Source organism: Heterodontus francisci, chromosome 26, assembly GCF_036365525.1.
Source record: "Heterodontus francisci isolate sHetFra1 chromosome 26, sHetFra1.hap1, whole genome shotgun sequence".
In the NCBI taxonomy this organism is placed as follows: domain Eukaryota; kingdom Metazoa; phylum Chordata; class Chondrichthyes; order Heterodontiformes; family Heterodontidae; genus Heterodontus; species Heterodontus francisci.
The window spans coordinates 66,592,064-66,617,334 of record NC_090396.1 but is presented as its reverse complement, the minus strand read 5'-3'; the positions used below and the strand labels follow the sequence as shown (position 1 = coordinate 66,617,334).

At 44.4% G+C, this 25,271-nt stretch overlaps 1 protein-coding gene across 6 annotated transcripts in view; it reads right to left on the bottom strand.

The window, feature by feature from the left end:
• The window catches only part of LOC137384427 (platelet endothelial cell adhesion molecule-like), a 73,034-nt gene that overhangs the window by 40,835 nt on the left and 6,928 nt on the right, over window positions 1-25,271 (bottom strand). For 4 of the 6 annotated variants that reach the window (XM_068058454.1, XM_068058455.1, XM_068058457.1 and 1 more), the window contains exons 4-7: window positions 17,589-17,879; window positions 13,654-13,935; window positions 12,552-12,848; window positions 999-1,286 (exon numbers count right to left, since the gene is read on the bottom strand). In XM_068058454.1, the coding sequence (XP_067914555.1) occupies window positions 999-1,286; window positions 12,552-12,848; window positions 13,654-13,935; window positions 17,589-17,879 (1,158 nt within the window). The remainder of the gene's footprint in view (window positions 1-998; window positions 1,287-12,551; window positions 12,849-13,653; window positions 13,936-17,588; window positions 17,880-25,271) is intronic. The other 2 variants (XM_068058458.1, XM_068058459.1) reach the window with 1 other exon arrangement.

Here is a 25,271-nt window from a genome sequence, read left to right as displayed (position 1 = left end):
TAGACATGATCTCCTCCTGACAAAGCCATGCTGACTATCCTTGATTAATCCCTGCCTCTCCAAGTGGAGATTAATCCTGTCCCTCAGAATTTTTTCCAATAGTTTCCCTACCACTGATGTTAGACTCACTGGCCTGTAATTACCTGGTTTATCCCTGCTACCCTTCTTGAATAATGGTACCACATTCGCTGTCCTCCAATCATCTGGTACCTCTCCTGTGGCTAGAGAAGATTTGAAAATTTGTGTCAGAGCCTCTGCAATCTCCTCCCTTGCCTCACATAACAGCCTGGGATACATCTCATCTGGGCCTGGGGATTTATCCACTTTTAAGCCTGCTAAAATAGCTAGTACCTCCTCCCTTTCAATGCTAATTTGTTCAAGTATATCACAATCCCCCTCCCTGATCGCTACACCTACATCATCCTTCTCCATAGTGAACACAGATGAAAAGCAATCATTTAAAACCTCACCTACATCCTCCGGCTCTACACACAGATTGCCACTTTGGTCTTTAATGGGCCCTACTCTTTCCATGGTTATCCTCTTGCCCTTAATATACTTATAAAACACAATCTGTAGAAAATATGCAAGTCTCAAGCTTTTTCTAAATTGTCTCATCCCAATGGGTGTACTGGCCTCCAAATGTATGCTGGGTTCCTTCAAAGCCGAGAGAGTGAGAGCAGCCAGCGTAGGGAGTTACTGCCCTCTCTGATGTTTCTGGGTCCCAGCAGAGTTTCTAGCCATTTTGGCTGGACAGCTGTTGGGAGTTCACCAGAATGGCCAAACAATTTTGGGACCAAAGTCCTCATGATGGCAAGAGGCACAAAAATCTAGAATCTGTTTTAAGAACCCAGTGTATCACCTGCTAGGCCAGTCACAATGTAATTAATACCTGAAGACTCTACATATAGTACACAGGTGAGGAAATGATTGATCACAGAGAAAGTTCTGTAGTGTCTCCTATTCATGTTACCAGCTCTGATCATAAGGAAACATACCTTTTACAGTAAAGCTGATTTCTTTACTGTATTTGAGCAAGTTTGGAATTTCATTCTCAGCTTTGCACTTGTACTCGCCGCCATCTTTGGTTTCATTTATGAGCACATTAAAAACTGCAGGCTCTGTATTATACCTTGAGACTGAGTAGATGAATCTTTTGTTTAAGAACAATGAATAAGTTATAGGAATGGTTCCATTGGTTGAGTGGCAATGCAGGGTTACCTGTTCTCCTGTTTTATATACATCTTTTAAAGAGTTGAGTTTTATTGTTGGGTTGGATACTGGAACTGAAACAAAAGCACCGTAAGATATACTTTTAGAAGAGACACAAATCCACACCTAGACATAATTTAACAGCACATTCTATTGCTAGTATAATTAAAAAGGCCAGCAAGGTTTTTACTATGTTGATCATACTGGGCCAATGATTTTCTACCTATCCCCTAATCCCCTATTAGATAAACTGTAAAGTGTTGGCTTCCCTGGTGGCTTAAAGGTAAACACAGCTGAGTCACTGGAGGGAAGTTTCAGATTTGATTCCTGGTGTTTGCTAAATTAGCTAATCTCAGGAAGGCTATTTGTGGAGTCACCACAATCTGCTTCAATATGTTCAGGCAAGCTAAGCAGGGAAAGTGTGCATTTCTAGTCATAGGGTAGGTGGAGGGTCAGCTGTGCTACACAAGAATGGGCTCATATGTGATATCTCCAAGACTCTAATAGCCTGGCTTCGCTCATTGTTTTTCTTAATGGCTGGAGGGCTTCTGTTTGGAAAGTTATGCACAGTCCGTACCCAAATTTCCAATACTGTGAGACTATCCTCTGAGACTGAATGTTGGAATATTGTGGTTGATGTATTCATCCTATCTTTTCTTTTTTAGAGATTCAATCAAATGCATATATGGCGCCTTTCATAGTCTCAAGATGTTGCAATGTGCTTCATGGGCAGTGAAGTGTACTGAAGTGTAGTCACTGTTGTATTGTAGGGAAACATGGCAGCCAAATTGTGCACAGCAAGCTCCCACAAACAGCGATGACATAAATAACCAGGTGATCATCTTTTGGTGGTGTTGTTTATAGGATAAATGTTGGACAGTATAACTCCCCTACTCTTTAACAGTGAAATAGGGTCTTTTTTTATCCACCTGAGCTCAGATGGGGTCTTTTAACATTTCATCTGAAAGGTGGCACTTCCAACAGTGCAGCTCTCCCTCACCACTGCACTGATGCATCAGCCTAGATTATGTGCTTAAGTCTCTGGATTGGGTCGAGGACCCACAATATTCTGATGAGGGGCAAGAGTGGTAGCAATGCACGAAGGCTGACAATTACTTGTAATACATGGGATTTTATGTGGCCCCCAGAGGCGGGGTCGGAGGTGGGAGGGTATGGAGTGTCACAACGGGTGGCAGGTGCGGGGGCGGGGGGGTGGTGTGGTGATGGCTGAGGGCCCGTCACCAGGCAATCTTCCTGGGGACTGGATAGGCCGATGATGATCTACCCACCCAAAGGCTATTAACAGGCAATTAAGGGCCTCTTCCCGCCGCCGCTGGGATCTTACCAGTGGTGGGGGCGCCCCCGCCATGCGGAGAGGAATTCTTGTAACATGAGGCGGCCTCCCTGCAGACTTTGGGGGGGAGAGGAGTCCCTCCTCCGTGGGCAAACTGAGGCACATGGAGGAACCCGGCTGGGAACCAGTTTACTCTCCAGGAACCCCTCCACCCCCCTCCCTCACTGGGGCCTTTTGGACACCTCACTTATCTGAGGTGTGGGGTTCCAGCGCTCGGCCTGGGACCAAGGCCTCTGCAGTACCAGCAGTGGCCACCACCCCCAGTGGTGCTGCCGATACTGCTGAGCTGCCAGCCCTCTGATTGGCCAGCAGCTCTTGGAGACGGGATTCCCGTCTTTAAAGGGACAGGGATCTCGGATCCAGAAATGTAGATTTAAAAAGACAGGAGGATCGCTCCGGAGGGACACGAAAAGGCAGAGGCAGGCTTTCCCCTGCCTTTACGGCCTGGCGCTGGGTGACCCACCTCCAACACAAAATCCAGCCCATGGTGACTGAAGACACAAATGAATCTGCCATTTTAGTATATTAGTGGAAAAAGTTCTTCAATACCTTAAAGATGTTTTCAGTTATAACATGATCATACTAAAAATGTGTAATAATTTTATGCTGAGTCACATGACCATGATAAACTGAACAGAAGGATTGTCTATAACCTACTGGATACCCTTGACCCATTCAACATGTAACGTGACTGGAGACAAGCTGATTTACGGTTATGAGAACTGATGAAATAACAAATTGAGGACATATATACGAAGCATTATATAAACAACAATACACATAACACACATAAACAATGGAGCTTATTATTTTGCATATAAAAATAGAACATGCCACCCTAAATCCTCATTGTTAAATATTAGCAGTTAGTGTTACGATTTGAAGCTACATTCAGAGAGCGCTACGATTAAATGCATAACAGGAGTTACTTATTTCAATGCAACTTTGTGAGATTGCAGCAACAACACAGAAAATCATAGGTAAAAATATTAATAGCGTGTTAGAATTCCAAATAGGGAATAACACCAGTTACTTGTAGTTGCTTTCTGTGATGGGGTATTGTGGGAGAAATTGTTTAAATTAAAAGGTACAGTCAAATCTTGGGATGAGCCATTTAAAAAATCCTTTTGTTTCTGATCTAAAAATGATTTATTCTCCCGTTTGCCTGGTATTGTTTGTTGGGCAGGGATTCCTTATTAACCGGGAATGCCGATCATAGCCGGAAATACCACCTCATTTTAAAAAAATTGAATTGATATAAATTTTTAATTTAGCAACTTAGTTTAACTCATCTACCTTTTGTATTTTTCTGTCAATTAATTCTATAGGTTACACAAGGCAGTCTTACAACAGAGATTATTAAAAAGAAAATCAGTGACAGCTCAACTACTGAATGGTTGCTTTTTTAAAAAAATATTCTTTCTGGGTCAATATAATGTCCTGTTGTGCAAGTATGTGTTCCCTCAAAATGCCTCTTGCAGGCTGGCTGATGGTGTATAAGATTGGCAAAATGAATTTAAATTCATGTTTGGATATTTATTTGCTGCTGTCTTCTACTTTCTCAAAGAGTAATTGAAATAGGCTGGGTATTTTGATAAAAGCAAAATACTGCGGATGCTGGAAATCTGAAACAAAAACAAGAAATGCTGGATTCACTCAGCAGGTCTGGCAGCATCTGTGGAAAGAGAAGCAGAGTTAACGTTTCGGGTCAGTGACCCTTCTTCGGAACCGAAGAAGGGTCACTGACCCGAAACGTTAACTCTGCTTCTCTTTCCACAGATGCTGCCAGACCTGCTGAGTGAATCCAGCATTTCTTGTTTTTGTGTTGGGTATTTTGATGCGCGGTTTACGTGGCTCAAAGTTTGCACCGGTCGCCTGAATTGGAGCAGTCTGCAATAAAACCCAAGAAATTTGATACCATCTAGGGCAAAGCAGTCTGCTTGATCATTAAACTCAATATCCACTCATTCTGTTACTGATGCACTGCAGTTACAGTATGTACTATCTACAGAATGCAGTGTAGCAACTTGTCAAGCTTAACTTCGCTGCTGCGTGACCTCCACCACTAAAACTCAAGAGTAATAATCTCATAAGTGCGCTATTGCCTACTGTCATGCAGGCCCCCACCTGCCAAAAATGAGGCATATTCATTTTGTCATATGAACATTGATTTTAAACTTGCTGGGAAGAAAAGAAGGCCTGTTACAAGGGCTGCCAGACACTTAACTGAAAAATATTTGCATACTAACAGACAGTGCTTGTGGAGACAAAAGGATCGTTCCCTGACACATTCAAGCCACAATGGATTTTGATCACCAGACATTGAAGGTGCAAGGAAGAGCATTCCAGAGACTGCTAAGGTGATACAATCCACAAAAGCCAGGACTGGTTAAACCAGCTGGTCACATGACTAACTGGCTGGTCCAGGGTTTTTTGAACTAGCCATAGAGTTTTTGAACTCAGAAAAGATTGTTTGCTCCTGGAGTGAGAAGACCTCTCCCGTCTGCTCCCATCTCTTTCTTACATGCCTCTGGGCCCACTGAGGACACATGAACTTCAAGAGAGAAAAGTCTCCTACATCGAACAAGGTTTAAGAAGAATACTGGGCCCCAATGAAAAGCAAGACCTACCTACAATCAAGAACTTTACTGCGAGCTCAAAGAACAGTAACTAAAACCATCTTCAGACATTGCCTCAAAATTTTCCACTTTATTTATTCTGCTCTTTTCTGTCTCTATCTGCATGTGTGTATTGCGTATGCATGCTAGTGTGGGCGTGTCGTCTATCCATAGGCGTTAACCGAATTAGAGTTTAAGTTTAATAACGTTCAACCTTTTTTCTTTAAACCTAAGAAAACCTGTTTGGCTAGTTTCTTTGCCTTATAATTGGAAGTTAGTGAACAAGGATTCACTAAGGGTGAGCTAAAAAAACAGGGTGTTTAAAATTAAACCCTGTTGCGGTAAGACCAGGTGAAGGCTGAGAGGGAATCCTCGACTCCTTTCTCACTGGGTCGTAACAGAAAATTGGGGGCTACTGTCCTGGATTTTACCCACAGACAAATGAGAGAAATTTGAAGTGGGAAGCCAAATTGTTCCCAATCAAAAAGAGCAAGTTTTCAATAGAGGTTTTCTTGTGGTTGTGTGTGCTATGAAGCTACCAGCTTCCCAAGCCAGGGTGAAGTAACTTGGGATAAGTTAAAAGCACTGTCTATAGAGGAGTTGAGGAAAATGGCTGAGCTGTGTGGGATCACTATACGTGGCAAGGCTGAGAAGTCTGAACTCCTAAGGCTAGTGGCCAACCATTTTCCCCTTGAATCTGAAGAAGCAGAGACAGGGTTAGAAATAGACTCCGACAGGGTATTGCTAGCAAAGATACAATTGGAACAGAGGAAACTAGAATTTGAGGAAAGAGAGAGAGAGAGAGAGAAAGAAAGAGCATTCCTGAAGGAAGGTGAGGACAAAGAGGAAGAGGAGAGAGAGAAAGAACCTTCCAGAAAGAATGTGAAGAGAGAGAGCTGAAGCGGCTTGAGTTAACTAGAGGGCGACAGAGTGGTGGTGGTGTTCCCATGCATCAGCTGCCCTTGTCCTTCTAGGTGGTAGAGGGCGAGGGTTTGGAAGGTGCTGTCTGAGGAGCCTTGCTGCATTGCTGCAGTGCATCTTGTAGATGGTACACACTGCTGCCACTGTGCGTCGGTGGTGGAGGGAGTGAATGTTTGTAGATGGGGTGCCAATCAAAACCACCATTCCTTTGTCAGATATCATGATTGGAGAATTGCTTATTTAACACCATCATGGGAGCACCATCACTCCTGTAGCAGTTCAAGACAACCCACCATTACCTTCTTTAGGGCAACTACTGATGGCCAGTAAATGTGGCCTTGCCAGTGTCGCTCATACCCTGGAACTAATTTTAAAAATGTAAACAGTAGCAAAGTCTTACAGTAATATATGGAATATAACCGCCCTCAAATATAGATATTAATATGCAGCTGTATCTCTGTGCTAAAATTGAAAACGGAACTGAACTCGAGACATTGTTCTTTGAGAATAACTTTAGCTGAGGTTCACGACCTAAATTCCCACAAGCCTCCTATGAATCTATCTTTCTGATGGCTACAGAAGGACTGCTGAACTGAATGTTTTCTCTGCAATATATCTCCGGTACTGTTTGAAGTTAAACCAGGACAAAGAAAATCAAAATATGTATCTCTCCTAATTGTGTCAGCTTGTCAAACAGCTTTAGCATTTCGAAAGACAACGTGAGCTCCACTTCCCAAAAGCTGTTTCAAGATGACAACCCAGTGATTCACTCAATTCAATAAATTAATAATTATGTATTGGTCAAACAGAAATATATGCAAACACACCTACTCAAAAATTCCAAAAGGAGCAGTAGCCCATCCAACAGCTGCTAGAACAATCCATTTACCACAAAGTAAAGGTAAAGGCCTTTTGAACTCGATGAACCCTTTACAAAACAAATTTCAGTGATAAACAAGGTTGGTATTAAAAAGTTGGGAGAGCTGTCCCACAGACTAGTCAAGCAACAGCCTGACGGTCATACTCACGGAATCATACCTTACAGACAATGTCCCAGACACTGCCATCACCATCCCCGGGTATGTCCTATCCCACCAGCAGGACAGACCCACCAGAGGTGGCAGCACAGTGGTATACAGTTGGGAGGGACCCCATGAAGTCTCATGGCATCAGGTCAGACATGGGCAAGGAAACCTCCTGCTGATTATCACCTACTGCTCCCCCTTGTCTGATGAATCAGTGCTTCTCTATGTTGAACACCAATTGGAAGAAGCACTGAAGGTGGCAAGGGCACAGAATGTACTCTGGGTGGGGGACTTCAATGTCCATCACTAAGAGTGGCTCGGTAGCACCACTACTGACCGAGCTGGCTGAGTCCTATGGACATAGCTGCTAGACTGGGTCTGCGGCAGGTGATGAGGGAACCAACAAGAGGGAAAAACCTACTTGACCTCGTCCTCACCAATCTACCTGTCACAGATGCCTCTGTCCATGACAGTATTGGTAGGAATGATCTCTGCCCAGACAAAGTTCTGTCTTCACATTGAGGATACCCTCCATCGTGTTGTGTGGCACTACTAACATGCTGGATGGGATAGATTTCGAACAGATCTAGCAACTCAAAACTGGGCATCCATGAGGCGCTGTTGGCCATCAGCAGCAGCAGAATTGTATTCAACCACAATCTGTAACCTCATGGCCCGGCATATCCCCCACTCTACCATTACCATCAAGTCGGCCGACCAACCCTGGTATAATGAAGAGTGCAGGGTGCATGCCAGGAGCAGCACCAGGCATACCTAAAAATGAGGTGTCAACCTGGTGAAGCTACAACCCAGGACTACTTGCATGCCAAACAGTGTAAGCAGCATGCAATAGACAGGGCTAAGCGATCCCACAATCAACAGATCAGATCGAGGCTCTGCAGTTCTGCCACATGCAGTCGTGAATGGTGGTGGACAATTAAACAACTAACTGGAGAAGGTGGCTCCACAAATATCCCCATCCTCAATGATGGGGGAGCCCTGCACATCAGTGCGAAAGATAAGGCTGAAGCATTTGCATCCATCTTCAGCCAGAAGTGCAGAGTTGATGATCCATCTCAGCCTGCTCCTGAAGTCCCCAGTATCACAGATGCCTGTCTTCAGCCAATCCAATTCACTGCACATGATATCAAGAAACAGCTGAAGTCACTGGATACTGCAAAGGCTATGGGCCCTGACAATATTCCGGCAATAGTACTGAAGACCTGTGCTCCAGAACGAGTGGCGCCCTTAGCCAAGCTGTTCCAGTACAGCTACAACACTGGCATCTGCTCGGCAATGTGGAAAATTGCCCAGGTACGTCCAGTACTCAAAAAGCAGGACAAGTCTAACCCGACCAATTACCGCTCTATCAGTCTACTCTCAGTCATCAGCAAAGTGACGGAACGTGTCGTTGACAGTGCTATCAAGCGGCACTTGCTCAGCAATAACATCCTCACTGACGCTCAGTTTGGGTTCTGCCAGGGCCACTCAGTTTCTGTCCAAACATGGGCAAAAGAGCTGAACTCAAGAGGTGAGGTGAGAGTGACTGCCCTTGGCATCAAGGCAGCATTTGACCGAGTATGGCATCAAGGAGCTCCAGCAAAACTGAAGTCAATGGGAATCAGGGGGAAAAGTCTCCACTGTTTGGAGTCATACCTGGAGTAAAGGAAGATGGTTGTGGTTGTTAGAGGTCAATCATCTGAGCTCCAGGACATCACTACAAGATTTCCTCAGGGTAGTGTCCGAGGCCCAACCATCTTCAGCTGCTTCATCAATGACCTTCCCTTCATCATAAGGTCAGAAGTGGGGATGTTTGCTATTGATTGCACAATGTTCAGCACCATTCATGACTCCTCAGATACTGAAGCAGCCAGGCCTGGGCTGATAAATGGCAAGTAACATTCGCGCCACACACATGCCAGGCAATGACCATCTCCAACAAGAGAGAATCTAACTATCACCCCTTCCGTGTTCAATGGCATTGCCATCACTGAATCCCTCAACATCCTGGGGGTTACCATTGACCAGAAACTGAACTGGAGCAGACACAGAAATACTGTGGCAACAAGAGCAGGTCAGAGACTGGGGGCTGAATTTTACAGCCCCCCCCGCCCCACCCCCCCCACCCCCCCGGCATCGAGGGTCATGGGGTGGAGGGCGGTAAATGCCTCCGGGAGAGCCCCGTCACGGTCCTCGACACTGGGAAGGCCTGGCCCGATATTGCTGGTGGTGGCGATGGGAGCCCCATTTAAATATTTACATTTATTTAAGTAAACAAATTGATTACTTACTCGCTCACACCATCCGTCCCGGAGCGATACTGGTGCCGGTGGACGGCACTCCCGCGCCTTTGGATCCCCGTCCAGGGATGTGAGGTGGAACACTTGTGGGGAGGGGGGAAGCAGGTAAGTTTCTCGGTGTGGATGGGTGGTTGCGGGGGGGGTGCGGGGAGGAGTAATTTCATTGGTCTAGGGATTGGTGGGAAGGGGTAAAGTTTAAAGGTGATGAACTTTGAGGGGCTGAAGTTTGGGAGTACAAGGTAAGTATTTTGGGGGAGGCGCGGAGGGCAGGTAATTACCTCTGTGCTTATTGGGAGAGGAGTGGAGAGGGTCACCGTATTTAATTTTTTCAAATCAATATTCCTTTAAATATTTAAATTGCAATGTAGGGCTCGAAGCCCTTTAAAAATGGCGTCAGCGCCTGCGTAAAGGCAGCTGACACCATTGCCGGGGACGGATCGCCCGCCCTCTCCATGTCCACCCCGGCCATTTAAATGAGCCGCTGCGTTTAATATTGCAGTGGCTCCACGACATGTAGTCCGCCTGCTGTTTACGTTTGCCACTGAATGTAAAATCCAGCCCTCGGACGAATGTAAAATCCTGCCCTAGGAATCCTGAGGCGAGTAACTCACCTCCTGACTCCCCAAAGCCTGTCCACCATCTACAAGGCACAAGTCAGGAGTGTGATGGAATACTCTCCACTTGCCTGGATGGGTGCAGCTCCAACAACACTCAACAAGCTCGACACCATCCAGAACAAAGCAGCCCGCTTGATTGACATCCCATCTACAAACATTCACTGCCTCCACCACCGAAACACAGTTACCGCAGTGTGTACCATCTACAAGATGCAATGCACCAAGGCTCCTTAGACAGCACCTTCCAAACCCGCGACCTCTACCAACTAGAAGGACAAGGGCAGCAAATACATGGGAACACCACCACCTGCAAGTTCCCCTCCAAGTCACACACCATCCTGACCTAGAACTATATCGCCGTTCCTTCACTGTTGCTGGGTCAAAATCCTGGAACTCCCTTCCTAACAGCACTGTGGACTGCCACCGTTCAAGAAAGCAGCTCACCACCACCTTCTCAAGGGCAGCAGCGCCCACATCCCACAAATGAATATAAAAAAAACATTAAAATCTGAAACAAGAACCGAAAATGCTGAAAACACTCAGCATATCAGGCAGTGCCTGTAAAGAAAGGATTTAATGTTGCAGACATAGCACTTGTGGAATGCAGAAAGATATATCTGGTGGGAACGATCGCACGCCAGTAACTGAACTTGTTGGATTTTCTTTCCATTAATTCACTGAGTTCTGTAAAGACTGTCTGAGCTAACCTCATCCAGGCAGTAAAGCAAAAAACCTATCCCTCCCAATGAAATGACTTTGAGCTAGCGATCTAATTTTCAATAACAATGAGTCCACAGTAAACCTTTGCAAATAGCTTGACATCAATTAGCTCTGGTTTGGCACTGTCACTAAAAGGATGGATTCTTTAGAAAATGAAGCGCCACAACACTGTAATAGGATTACTGTTCCGAACTCTGGATTAGGAAGTTGAGACAGGGAAGAGGAGGATTTACTTTGCAGCTGACCGGTGTGACCTCTGATGCTGATGTGGAAGCAAAGGTGGAAAGTAATTAAATTCCTTGGGAATGTTACAACTAGTTTGATAAGTATAAATCAATTTAAAGTAAATCATTATTCTTATACACTTCACTCTAATCTGGTCGTGCATCACCCATTGTTCTGTCAGGGACATAAGAGTTGTGGCTAAATTCACAATCACTGTCCTGTCATCCATTAAGGGAGTAAGTACCGATTTGAAGACATTGTGGGGAAGGGAATTAAAGGGGGGAGGGAAGGAGTCGTATGTCCAATTTCAAACTATCAGCCCTGTGGTACTAGGATTGATGAGACTTCTGTTAGTATTTATCTAGGTTAGAGAGTTAATGAGCAGTATGGTGTTAGAATTGCAAGAGTTTGGAAACTGTGCAGTTGTGAGTTATTAACTAAATATTAGTAATTATGTACGTACACACATGGTATTTATTGACAACACAATAGAATATAAAACCCCTGCAGATCTGAATTCCTTTGAATATTGAATTATCTTTGAAAACCAAAATAGATGTTCCAATATCAGATTGTAAAGAAAATTGTGTATACCATGTAGCAAATGTCCCAACAATTAATGTTATTTCATTGTGAATTCACACAGCTTTAATTTTCTCAATGGCTGCTGACAGCAGACATCATTGTTAATGAGACCATAAACAGGGTTATTATTGAATTTGTATTTTGCCTTAGATATGGGAATGTCTAATTGTAAATACATAGGACCAGGATTTCCTGGAAAGTTTTGGCGTAACTACAGTGTAAGATTGGTTTTCTTAGGAAATTTGCATGTAACTGATTTATGTCGATTTTACACCAAAACATCGTCACTCCTACAAATTTCCTCGACTGTTCATGCCACTTTCAAGATATATCAGTGGAAATTCTCTGATGTTCATTTATATTGTTCCAAAGAAACTTGTCTAAATTTCAGCTTCATTTCTGTGCAAGTGCAATCCAGGAAATTCCAGTCCATAAATATTTGCCACGGAGACATTTCTCACCAGCCACTGCTTTGCAATGACTGGCCAATTCGCTCCTTTACAATCAAATTTCCTTTTATGGGAGTGTCAGGGAGTTTTTTTTTTCAAGCATTACACCATCACTGCAGCCGTCCCAATGAAAGCAAGGCTGTCGGCCAAATTAAACTATCGTGAGGGAGGACAGGGAACACCAGCATCCTCTCAACTTGTCTCTGATGCCAGTGACATCTTGCACAGAAAAAGGAAAACCTGTTTTGGTGGTGAGTGTTCCTCCCTTACTACACTTTGTTGAGGTCTTCCTCCTTTCCCAAAAGGGAGAAAATATCGTCATTACTCTCTATTGTCATTAAGTAATCTCCAGTTCCTGTCAACAATAACACTGCTCTTCCACTATCAGCTCACCAAAAATACCTATACAGCAATTGGACAAGATTTAGTTAAAAAATTAAACAGCTAGCAGTTACTGCACCAGGATTCCTGGTACAGTTCCATTCAGAAGAATTTACTGTATGAAAACAGATCAATTGATCTTACCTTTTACAGTTATAGTAATATACTGACTCTTTTTTGTTTGAGTTTTTTGATCTGCAGTATTTGATGCCTCACAGGAATATTTTCCACTGTGTTCACTATTAACTGCGATAATGTGATAGACTGCTTCAGTCCCATTTAACAACATTTCTTGTAAAGGTGCTTCTGACGTATCTTTGTAAAACTTGTAAGTTATTGGGCGAGATCCCTTCAACACAGCGCATGAAAGAGATAATGTACCATCTTTCACCACATTACCATCAGTGGGTTTTGACTTTAGAGTTGGTTTAGAAACTGGAACTGTTATGAAAGAAAAACAAATGTACCATCAGACGCAAGTATCTCACTGTCTAGTACAATAAGGGCCAGTTTCGTGGTCCAAGGGAACTGGCGAGTGCAAAGTTAGCCAATATTATAGTCAGTCTATTTGCATAATTATTCCGAGCTGTGTCTGCAGCTTTGGCTTTGTGCAAGGAGCTAACCTAAGGGGAGTTCCACAAAATCACAGAGACTGGAAGCTGGGAATGGCCCCTCCCACTTTAGCTGAATGGTTACACTGGGCCTGCCTATTACAGCAGATCAAAGAATGGCACAAAATCTTGCTTTAGTACATTGTGGGTGGAGACCTGATATAACCGATCTCTGACCCTTCTTCTTCTTCACTGTGTTTGTGCACTGAGAATTCCACAGTTGCCAGGAAGTGGAAAATCTCCCCGATGGCCCACTGCAACTAGTTACTCTAGTTTTTATTCCCATTATAAATCTTAATTAAACGCTGTCAATTACAACAAAACATGGCAATACTGAAAGGCTCAAAAACTTTCTCGGACAATTAGCAAAACAGAAACTGACGCTTAGCAATTTTCTGAGCATGCAGGAAAATAAAGAGAGGGAATTTCCATGGGTCTTCTCCTGCTCCATTGCTATAATTTTGGTAGGAATCCTGGAGAGCAGGAGGAGCCTCAAGGAAATTTACCCCACTGCCTGCATACACAGGTTCCACTGCCCGCTTTGATTCCTGACACCAACAACATTGCTCAATTTATAGCCACCAAGAGCATTTTGGGCTGTGTATTTCCCAAATCACAGTAAATATCAGTCTTACCTGCCACAGTCACCTGTCTTTTTGTACTTTTCAATGCATCCTTCCAATTTGCATTGCACTTGTATTCTCCTTTATCATTTGTAGTTGCTGTTCTAGAAAATTCTACTGCAAAATCAGCAGTAGCTTTTGCGTCTATTGGAGTTGTACCTTTCACAATTGTTAATTGAGGTTTCACACCAGGGATCAAAGATGTCAGCCGAACTCTGCATTTAATGGTCAGATTATCTCCTTCAAATATTCCATCTGAGGGTTCAATTTCAAATACGGGATCTGGAAATGGATCTGAAAAATAAGTTAAATGCAGTGGGTAAACACCGGGTAACAGTGCTTGATATTATTACAAAATTAACTCCTTTATTCTTCCCTTATTTTTCCTGCATCGCTTTCCTGTTAGTTCATTCTGTACTACTTCCTGTCCAAGAACACAGCTGGAGTGACTTGCTGTCAGTCTTTGCCAACTGAGATGAGCTGTTGATTTTTGTTTTCCTGTAGAAATGGGGAAGTTCCTAGGCCCTGAAAATGAATTGGTGCTCTGCTAGCTTGTGGGGTAAGTGGGAGGGCAGTTAATTTGCATGGGACAAGCACCTACTGTGGCCGTCGGCACCATCTAGCTGCCTTTTTTTGGGAGAAGGGATGTGTGGGGCGGGGGGGAAGAGAGATGGACAGGCACTCTCTACCGACCCCACATGGTGTTCCCCCTGCCCCCTATTTTACAAAAATAAATCTGTCCAGTCTTGCTACCCTGGCTGGCTCCCACCGTGATGGGGCCCACTTCTGCCTATCTGTACGAATATATGTACATACAAACATACAAATTAGGAGCAGGAGTAGGTCACTCGGCCCCTCGAGCCTGCTCCGCCGATCAATAAGATCATGGCTGATCTGATTGTAACTTCAACTCCGCCTACCCCCAATAACCTTTCACCCCCTTGCTTATCAAGAATCTATCTACCTCTGCCTTGAAAATATTCAAAGACTCTGCTTCCACTGCCTTTTGAGGAAGAGAGTTCCAAAGACTCACGACCCTGTGTGAGAAAAGAATTTCTCCTCATCTCAGTCTTAAGTGGGCAACCCTTTATTTTTAAACAGTGACCCCCTAGTTCTAGATTCTCCCACAAGAGGAAACATCCTTTCCACATCCACCCTGTCAAGACCCCTCAGAATCTTATAAGGTTCGATCAAGTTGCCTCTTACTCTTCTAAACTCCAGCAAATACAAGCCTAGCCTGCCATCTAACTGGGCGCACCAACCTTCAATTTTTAGTCAGGTTCTGACTGATCTAGGGAAGTGGGAAGTCCCAGTGCAGGGTGTCTTCACCACCGGAGGTGCCCCCACCCTCCAGCACCCTGGCATTACTTTCCTTGTAGTGAGAGAGCGGAAGTTTTGCCCCGTATGAGACTGCTGGGAAAATCCCAGAAATGTCAGGGAGCTAGCATGACTAAGTCTCTGCTGGCTTCTAATGGACTCTACATGGGTTATAACAGGAATCTAGTCGAAAACTCTCGAGCTTTAGTCTCTGGTCAACACTTCTGTCTGACCATCAGGCTGAACTCGAACGATTCTCATGCATAATCTGACATGAACATTGCATCCTATCATTCTGTCACACAGTGTGATGAAACTATGCAATGCATTATGTTGTCAGATGTTTTAAAGCATAAGTGCCTTTCTTTCAAGCCAAAGATGAAATTCCTTATTACTGCATGTAGTTGGGTGGGAACTACCGGCCTGTACTCTTATTTGAGTATCTTGTGAGAGTGAGTGGTGGTAGAATGTCAGCTGGGCGGAATTTGGTTGGGGGAGTGGGGGTTGGAGAGATTCCTGTACCAGATGGAAAGAAGTAAATGGATTCTGAGGCTGGGATTCCAGGCTAAGTTTCTTCCAGATTGATTGGAACGATGCCCAAATGGAGGGTCACCAGAAGTAGTTGCAGGAGGAGGATCCGAGAACTGCAGACAACAGGTCAAAGGGAAACTTAAAAGCAATTCCATTGCTGAATCTAGGTGCAAGACCCGCTGAGGGAAGCTGAACTGAACCCACGAATCCATGCTGGTTCAGTTCAGGTCACATTCACTGTCTGAATGTATGTGGGCAGCAGCAACGATGATAACTTACATAGCAGCCTAAATTTGGAAAAATGTCGGAAAGCAGTTCACAAAAGCTCAATCAGAAATAATGAGGAGTGACCAAAGGCTTGGTCAAAGTGGTCAGATTTAAGGAGGGTCTTACCAAAGATGGACTCTAGGCAGCTGAAGGCATGGCCATTACCAGTGTGTTGGAGGGGGAAATACACAAAAGGCCAGAGTTGGAGGAATGTAGAGCTTGGGGGGGGGGTGGTGGTGTAAGGAGGGAATTGTAAGGTTGAAGAAGGTTACAGAGATAGGGAGGAGTGAGGCCATGGAGACAGTTAAACATGAGAATGAGAATTTTAAATAGAAAATTTTGGGGGACCAAGTGCCAAAATAGGTCAACAAGCCCAAGGTGATGGGTGAGTGTGATTTGGTGCTCGATAGGATACAGATAGCAGAGATTTAGCTGAGCTGAAGTTTACAGAGGGTTGAGGATGAGAGGCCAACCAAGGGAACAATGGAATAGTTGAGTCAAGGTGACGGAGACATGGATCAGGGTTTAAATGGCAGATGGGCTGCAGCAGGGGAAGAAAGGGGCAATATTACTGAGGTGAAAGTAAGTGGTCTTTCTGATAGAGTGGACATGAGGGGGGAAACTCAGTTTGGGATTAAACAGCACACTGAGGTTGCATCTTGAGAACGATGTAATCAGTAGCAAGAGCCAGGTTGTTTTTATTTGTTTTTGGTATGTGGGCATCTCTGGCAATGTCAGCATTTATTGCCCATCCCTAATTGTCCTTGAGAAGGTGGTGGTGAGCCGCCTTCTTGAATCGCTGCAGTTCATGTGGTGTAGGTACACCCACAGTGCCGTTAGGGAAGGAGTTCCAGGATTTTACCCAGCAACGTGAAGGAATGGTAATATAGTTCCAAGTTAGGATGGTGAATGACTTGGAGGGGAACTTGCAAGTGGTGGTGTGCCTGCTACCCTTTGTCTTCTAGGTGGTAGAGGTCGCGGGTTTGCAATGTGCTGTTGAAGGAGCCTTGGTGAGCTGCTGCAGTGTATCTTGTGTGCTGGTGGTGGAGGGAGTAAATGTTCAAGGATGGGGTGCCAATCAAGTGGGCTGCTTTGCCCTGAATGCTGCCAAGCTTCTTGAGTGTTATTGGAGTTGCACTCCTGACTTGTGCCTTGTAAGTGGTGGACATGCTTTGGGGAGTCAGAAGGTGAGTTACGTGGTGCAAAATTTCTAGCCTCTGACCTGCTTTTGTAGCCACAGTATTTATATGGCTGGTCAATGGTAACCCCAGGATGTTGATGGCGGAGGATTCAGCAATGATAATGCTGTTAAATGTCAAGGGGAGATGGCTAGGTTCTCTTTTGTTGGAGATGGTCATTGTCTGGCACTTGTGTGTTGCAAATGCTACTTGCCATTTACCAGCCCAAGCCTGAATGTTGTCCAGATCTTGCTGCATGTGAGGACAGACCACTTCAGTATCTGAGGAGTTGTGTATGGTACTCTGCAACCCTCAGTGCACATCCCCACTCCCTGAATCCACCATTCTTTGAAGATTCAACCAAATTCCTGTAAGAATTATAGCAGGGAGAATATCTGCAGAATTTTAAGGACGGAGTATTTAAATACATTACAGTACTGTAACAATTATGTGTTTGAGTATATGGTTATGCTGGATTTCTACTGTTTTTTGGGACTTTCACTGTTCGCCCCGCCCCCGGAGTTACAGCGGGAGAATAGGAGAACCCCTGTGGAATTTTGGGATCCATATAAATACCTTGTAGTACGCAGCATTACAAGAATAGAAGTAATATCTTTAACTCGCAGGTATTTTAAGATGCTTGAGTTATCTTACCTTGCACAGTAATATGTACAATTTGACTGTGGTTTGAGGCACTATCCTGGTCATTCCCTTGGACGTTACAGCTATAGCTTTTCTCTGTATTTGTTGTCACTCTCAGTTGGTACGTTGCAAGACTTGTATTGCTACTTTTGTCAGTGAGGCGTGATGACCTTTGTCTATTTTTATACTTAAAGAATATGAAAGTGAGAGGAGGGATTTCTTCAGATGTACAGCGCAACTCGATTATATCTCCTATAGTCACGTTCATTGGCTGTATGGCGAGCACAGGCGTCCGTAATTTTCCTAAGGTATGCAAATAGAAAATTAAGACATTTTCTGCCATTTGAAATCATTTTTATGTCTAAGCAAATAGAAAAGAAAAAGCTATCCAGCTGATCCAGTTTTTGCTTATGGTTCATATTCTGCACCTCCAAAGGCCGCTTTATCTTTCCTATTACCTGGTATTACATAATATTTGCAATATAGAAACAGGTCATTCAGTCCAGTCGATCCATGCCAGTGTCAGTGCTCCACACAAGCCTCCTCCCACCCTTCATCATCAAACCCCATCGATATATCCTATTCCTTTCAACACCTTAAAAACGTCGCTAACTCTAAATTGGGAACTAAGCCGAGAACATACATGGTTTTATGAAAGGGAAATTGTGTTTGACAAGTTTATTAGAGTTCTTTGAGGATGTAATGAACAGGGTGAATAAAGGAGAATCACAGATGTAGTGTATTTGGATCTCCAAAAGGCATTCAATAAGATGCCACGTAAAAGGTTACTGCACAATGTTACGACCAGGTGAGAAAGGGGCCTAGGGGTTCCCTCTCGGCCTTTGCCTGGTTTAACCGTAACAGGGTTTAATTTTGAAACACCATGTTTTTAGCTCCCCCCTTAGTGAATCCTTGTTCGCTCTTTCAATTGTAAGGCAAAGAAATCAAACAGGTTTCCTTCGATTTAAACAAGTAAAGTAGAAGTTTATTAATCTTAAACTCCAATTCAGTTAACGACTATGAATATGCGACGCAACCGTGCTGGCATGCATATGCAATAAGCACACACGCAGATAGAGACAAAGTAGAAGGAATAAAGGGGAAAGGTTTGAGGCAATATCTGGTAGTTACAGTCCTTTAAGTTCAATGTGGAGTCTTTGGTTGCTGGTAAGTCTTGCAATTCGTTGGGGCCCAGTTCACGCTGCAACTTGTTCCGATGTAGGAGTCTTTTCTCTCTTGAGGTTTATGTGTCTTCCGTGGGTCCGGTGGCTTGGGAGAAAGCAAGGGAGAGAGAGAGGCTTCCTTGTTCCAGCCTCAGTTGCGCGTTGCCTTCTGAATTCAAACTGTCCTGTGGTTAGTGCAAAAAACCTGGACCAGCCAGTTAGTCATGTGACCAGCTGGTTTAACCAGTCCTGGCTCCGTGGATTGTATCATCTTAGCAGGGCCTGGAATGCACTTCCTTACACCTTCAATGTCTGGTGATCAAAATCCATTTGGGTTAATTGGAGCAGGGAATAGTCCTTTGTCTCCACAAGCAGAGTCTCTTAGTATGCAAATGTCCTTTCAGCCCAGTGTCTGGTGATCTTCAAACAAGTCATTTCTTCACTCCAGCAACAGTTTAAAATCAATGTTCATATGACAACATTAATATGCCTCATTCTTGGCAGGTGGGGGTCTGCATGACAAGATAAGAGTTCATGGTGTTGGGGGTAATGTATTAGCATGGATAGAGGACTAGATAACTAACAGAAAACAGAAAGTCAGGATAAATAGGTCAGGGAGCCTCAATCTTCACAGTATGAGTAGACTGCAGAAGAAGAAAATGTGGAACAAGACAGCCAGCAGACCAGAGAAAGAAGGACAACTTACAGGCCAGTACTTTCAATGAATGATGGTTAATGATGACACCAAGTATCCTAGTTCCCAGCAGACTGAAACTCATTGTTAATAGACGATCTCAGGTTTCACCCCATCCTTCCTCTGCAATTTCCTCTTGACGTGTGCACATCCTTCTGAACAGAATCTACTGACTGTGGCTTTTGTGATAACCCCTCATTTTCCCAGCCTTCAGCTGTCTGAATTCTACACAATGGAGCTATCCCTAACCACCTTCATCTTGCAATCTCTCCCCCTACTTTGAGTCAAACTGTTCAGATCAAGTTGAAATTCAGCTGTTTTGTCTGGAGGAATTAATATTTATATAATTGAATTCTGAACTGCAAAGGAGATTAGAGATGGTGGCACAGTGGCGCAGTGGTTAGCACCGCAGCCTCACAGCTCCAGGAACCTGGGTTCAATTCTGGGTACTGCCTGTGCGGAGTTTGCAAGTTCTCCCTGTGACCACGTGGGTTTTCGCTGGGTGCTCCGGTTTCCTCCCACAGCCAAAGACTTGCAGGTTGATAGGTAAATTGGCCATTATAAATTGCCCCTAGTGTAGGTAGGTGGTAGGGAATTACTGCAGGGTTAGTATAAACGGGTGATTGTTGGTAGGCACAGACTCAGTGGGCCGAAGGGCCTGTTTCAGTGCTGTATCTCTAAATAAAATAAAGAACACAGCCACTTTTGAAACACCACAGAATTTGCAGTCATACAGTATGGGAGTAAATTAAACCCTTTTCTGCTATAATGGCAGTGGTCCTTAGCTTGATGGGACTGTCCGTTATTTGTACCTCTGACTCTAGCCAACTTTTTGAGGTTGGGGCATTTCAAGTGGGCTGTTACGTCATTTTTGGCACTGCAAGGATGTGGAATATGGAAAACTACTTTCCAAAAGAGTGACGAAGATCCTTTGACAAACACAGAAACAAACAGCTGGTCTTAATTGATTTCAACTGCAGTTCCTTCAAAGCACCCTCACTCATCTTACTCTCCAGATTCTCTGCTGTGTGAATGCAGATGTACAGATATAGTATCTTAGAAAGATACAGCATAGAAGATGGCCATTGGGCCCACTGTACCTGTGACAGTTCTTTAATAAAGCTATCTAATTAATCCCATCCCCTGCACTTTCTCCATAGCTCTGTCATTTTTTCCCTTCAAGTATTTATCCAATTCTCTTTAGAAAGTTGTCAATGAATCTGCTTCCACCGCCTTTTCGAGCAGTGCATTCCAGATCACGACCACCCACTGTGTAAACAAATGTTTCCACTTGTCACCTCTGGTGTTTTTGTCAATCTATGTCCTCTGGTTACTCACCCATCTGCCGCTGGAAACAGTTTCTCTTTATTTGGTCTATCAAAGCTATTCATGATTTTGATCACCTTTATCAAATCTCCTCTTAACTAACTTTCTCTGCTCAAAGGAGTGCAACCCCAACTTCTCCAGTTTCCTCACATAACTGAAGCCCCTCGTCTGTGGTGCCATTTTAATACGCCTGTACTGCACCCTTTCTGAAATGTGGTGCCCAGAACTGAACACAATACTCCAGCGGAGACCTGATCACTGCTTTATAACCGTTTAGCATAACTTTGTTGCTTTTGTACTCTATTTCTCTGTTATTAAAGCTAAGGATCCCATACGCTTTTTTTAATAGCCTTCTCAACATGTCCTGCCACCTTCAAAGATTTGTGAATGTGCATCCCCACTCTGCATCCTCTTTAAAATTGTACCTTTTAGTTTATATTGCCTCTCCTCATTCTTCCGAGCAAAATGTATGACTTCACACTTCTCGACATTAGATTTCACCTGCCATGTGTCTGTCCTTTTTACCACTCTGTCTACGTCCTCCTGAAGTCTATGACTATCATTCTCATTGTTTACTACATTTTGGAGTTTTGTTTCATCTGCAAATTGTGACATTATGCCCTGCATATTGAAGACCAGGCCATTATTAGATATCAAAGAGAGCAGTGGTGCTTAAGCTGACCCCTGGGGCACATTATTGTATACCTCCCTTCTGTCTGCTTTCTGTCCCTTAATCAATTTTGTATCCATGCTGCCATTGGCTGGAATTTTTCGTTGGGCAATGGGGGTGGGGGCTGCTCATTCTCCGGCTGAAGAATTGGTGGTGAGCCTGCCTCCACTGGGCCTGGGGAGCCATACCGGACTTTCACGATCCCCAGGCCCTTAAGTGGTCTTGGGCGGGACTTCCACCTCATTGAGGCAGGAAGTCCCGCCTGATGGAGCTGCCGACCAATCAGTGGGCCGGCAGTCACCCAGCCAACGGAAGAAGATGCAGGACGGCTGCGGAAAAAAGGTAAGTTTTTAGGAACTCGCTGGGGACAATCAGTCGGGCCCCAGTGAGGCAAGGGCTTTGGTTGGGGGGTGCGGTGAGTGTTGTGCTTTGGGGGCAGTTAGGGCTTCGGGGGTAGCCCTCCTTGGGGAACACCGTGCCCGATCAGGAGGGCCCCCCCACCAGCCTGTAAGAAGGTTGCCCAGTTTCCTCAGGCAGTCTTTCTGAGCCCTCAGCCGCCCGCCTGCCAAGCTTAACATACCCGTGGCGGTGCGTGGAGACCCTTAAGTTCCAGTTAATTGGCCACTTAAGAGCCTTGCCCTGGGGCGAGCGGGCCGTTTCTCACCGCTGCCGCCCCGTGTAAATTGGCAAGAGGGACGGGGTGGGGGGAGCGAGAACGGCCCACCAGGCCTCCCACTCAATTTTATGCCCCTATATATATATGGGCATTCTGAGAGGAGGCAAACTGGCAGTGTATCAATGTGGATTGGTGCCATTTGTATTTATAATACACTTGGAAGAGTATTAATCGTATATGAAGAATCTCTTTGGGAAAATTGATTCACTCTTCAGCTGGACTATAAAAGTGTCAAAAATGACAGCTGAATTTGGGGCTCTACAGTGGACATTGCTACATGGATCCTTTATATCTTGACAAGGATCATGTTACTTTAAATTTATATAAAATAAAATTGCCAAACCCTGAGGTGTTCAAAATCACAAAGTGTCTAGACAGAGTAGATAGAGAAACTATTTCCTTTGGCAGAAGGGTCGAAAATCAGAGGGCATAGATTTAAAGCGAATGGCAAAAGAACCAAAAGCGACACGAGGAAAAGCTTTTTTATGCAACGACAGGTTACAATGTGGAAAGCATGGACTGAAAGGGCAGTGGAAGCAGATTCAATTGTGGCTTTCAAAAGGGAATTGAATAGGCACCTGAAGGGAAACACTTTTCAAGGCTACAGGGAAAGGGCAGGGGAGTGGGACTAGCTCAATTGTACTTTAGAGAATGAGCACAGGTTTGATGGGTCGAATGGCCTCCTTCTGTGCTGTAATCTTTCCATGATTCTAAAGGGATAATTTCCTCTGTTCACTCCATATAACAAAATCATGAACATCCAAGAGATTTGCAGATCAAGATGTTTGCAGACGACACAAAGATTGGCCGTGTGGTTGATAGCGAGGAGGATAACTGTCAGCTGCAGGAAGATATTGATGGTCTGGTCAGATGGGCAGAAAAGTGGCAAATGGAATTCAACTTGGAGAAGTGTGAGGTGATGCATTTGGGGAGGTCAAACAAGGCAAAGAGTCCTAGAGTCATAGATTTATACAACACAGAAACAGGCCCTACGGCCCAACGCGCCTGCAACGACCATCAAGCACCCGTCCAATCTAATCCCATTTCCTTGCACTTGGCCCGTAACCTTGTTTGCTATGGCATTTCAAGTGCTCATCTAAATACTTATTAAATGTTGTGAGGGTTCCTGCCTCTACCACCCCTTCAGGCAGTGTGTTCCAGATTCCAACCACCCTCTGGGTGAAATTTTATTTCCTCAACTCCCCTCCAAACCTCTGCCCCTTACCTTAAATCTATGCCCCCTGGTCATTGACCCCTCCGCTAAGGGAAAAAGTTTCTTCCTATCTATCCTATCAATGTCCCTCATAATTTTGTATACCTCAGTCAGGTTCCTCCCTCAGCCTTCCCTGCTCCAAGGAAACAACCCCAGCCTATCTAGTCTCTCTTCATAGCTGAAATGCTCCAGCCCAGGCAACATCCTGCTGAATCTCATCTGCATCCTCTCCAGTGTAATCACATCCTTCCTATAGTGTGGTGCCCAGAACTGTACACAGTACTCCAGCTGTGGCCTAACTAGCGTTTTATACAGCTCTAACATAACCTCCCTGCTCTTATATTCTATGCCTTGGCTAATAAAGGCAAGTATCCTGTATGTCTTCCTAACCACCTTATCTACCTGTGCTGCTACCTTCAGTGATCTATGGACAAGCACCCCAAAGTCCCTCTGACCCTCTGTACTTCCTATGGTCCTACGATCCATTGTATATTCCCTTGCCTTGTTAGTCCTCCCAAAGCGCATCACCTCACACTTCTCAGGATTAAATTCCATTTGCCACTGTTCCGCCCATTTAACCAGCCCAACTATATCGTCCTGTAATCTAAGGCTTTCCTCCTCACTATTTACGACACCACCAATTTTCATGTCATCTGTGGAACTTACTCATCATACCTCCTATATTCATGTCTAAATCATTAATGTACACTACAAACAGTAAGGGTCTCAGCACCGATCCCTGCAGTACACCACTGGTCACAGGCCTCCATTCGCAAAAACAACCTTCGACCATCACCCTCTGCCACCTTCCACTAAGCCAATTTTGGATCCAATTTGCCAAATTACCCTGGATCCCATGGGCTCTTAGCTGCTTAACCAATCTCCCAAGCGGGGCCTTATCAAAAGCCTTACTGAAGTCCATGTAGACTACATCAACTGCTTGACCCTCATCTACACATCTAGTCACCTCCTTGAAAAATTCAATCAAGTTAGTTAGACACGATCTCCCCCTGACCAAGCCATGCTGACTATTCCCGATTAATCCCTGCCTCTCTAAGTGGAGATTAATCCTGTCTCTCAGAATTTTTTCCAATAATTTCCCTACCACTGATGTTAGACTCACAGGCCTATAATTACCTGGTTTATTCCTGCTACGCTTCTTGAATAATGGTACCATATTCACTGTCCTCCAGTCCTCTGGTACCTCTCCTGTGGCCAGAGAGGATTTGAAAATTTGTGTCAGAGCCCCTGCTATCTCCTCCCTTGCCTCACATAGCAGCCTGGGATACATCTCATCTGGACCTGGGGATTTATCCACTTTTAAGCCCGCTAAAACAGCTAATACTTCCTCCCTTTCAATGCTAATTTGATCAAGTATATCACAATCCCCCTCCCTGATCACTACACCTACATTGTCCCTCTCCATTGTGAACACAGATGAAAAGTAATCATTCAAAACCTCACCTATGTCCTCTTGCTCCACACACAGATTGCCTCTTTGATCACTACTGGGTCCCACTTTTTCCCTGGTTACCCTCTTGCCCATAACATACTTATAAAATGCCATGGGATTTTCCTTTATCTTGTCTGATACACGATTAATGGGAAAATACTGAGAAGTGTAGAGCAAGTGAGGAACCTTGGAGTTAATGTCCACAGGTGGTTAAGAAGGCATATGGAATCCTTTCCTTTATTAGCTGAGGTGTAGAATATAAGAGCAGGGAGGTTATGCTGGAACTGTATAACTCATTGGTTAGGGCACAACTTGAGTACCTTTTAGAAATAGGGAAGTCTTGTTACAACTGTACAGGGTGTTGGCGAATCCACACCTGGAGTACTGCGTACAGCTTTGGTCCCCGTATTTAAGGAAGGATGTACTAGCATTGGAGGCAGTTCAGAAAAGGTTCACTAGACTGATTCCTAGGATGAAGGGGCTGTTTTATCAAGAACGGC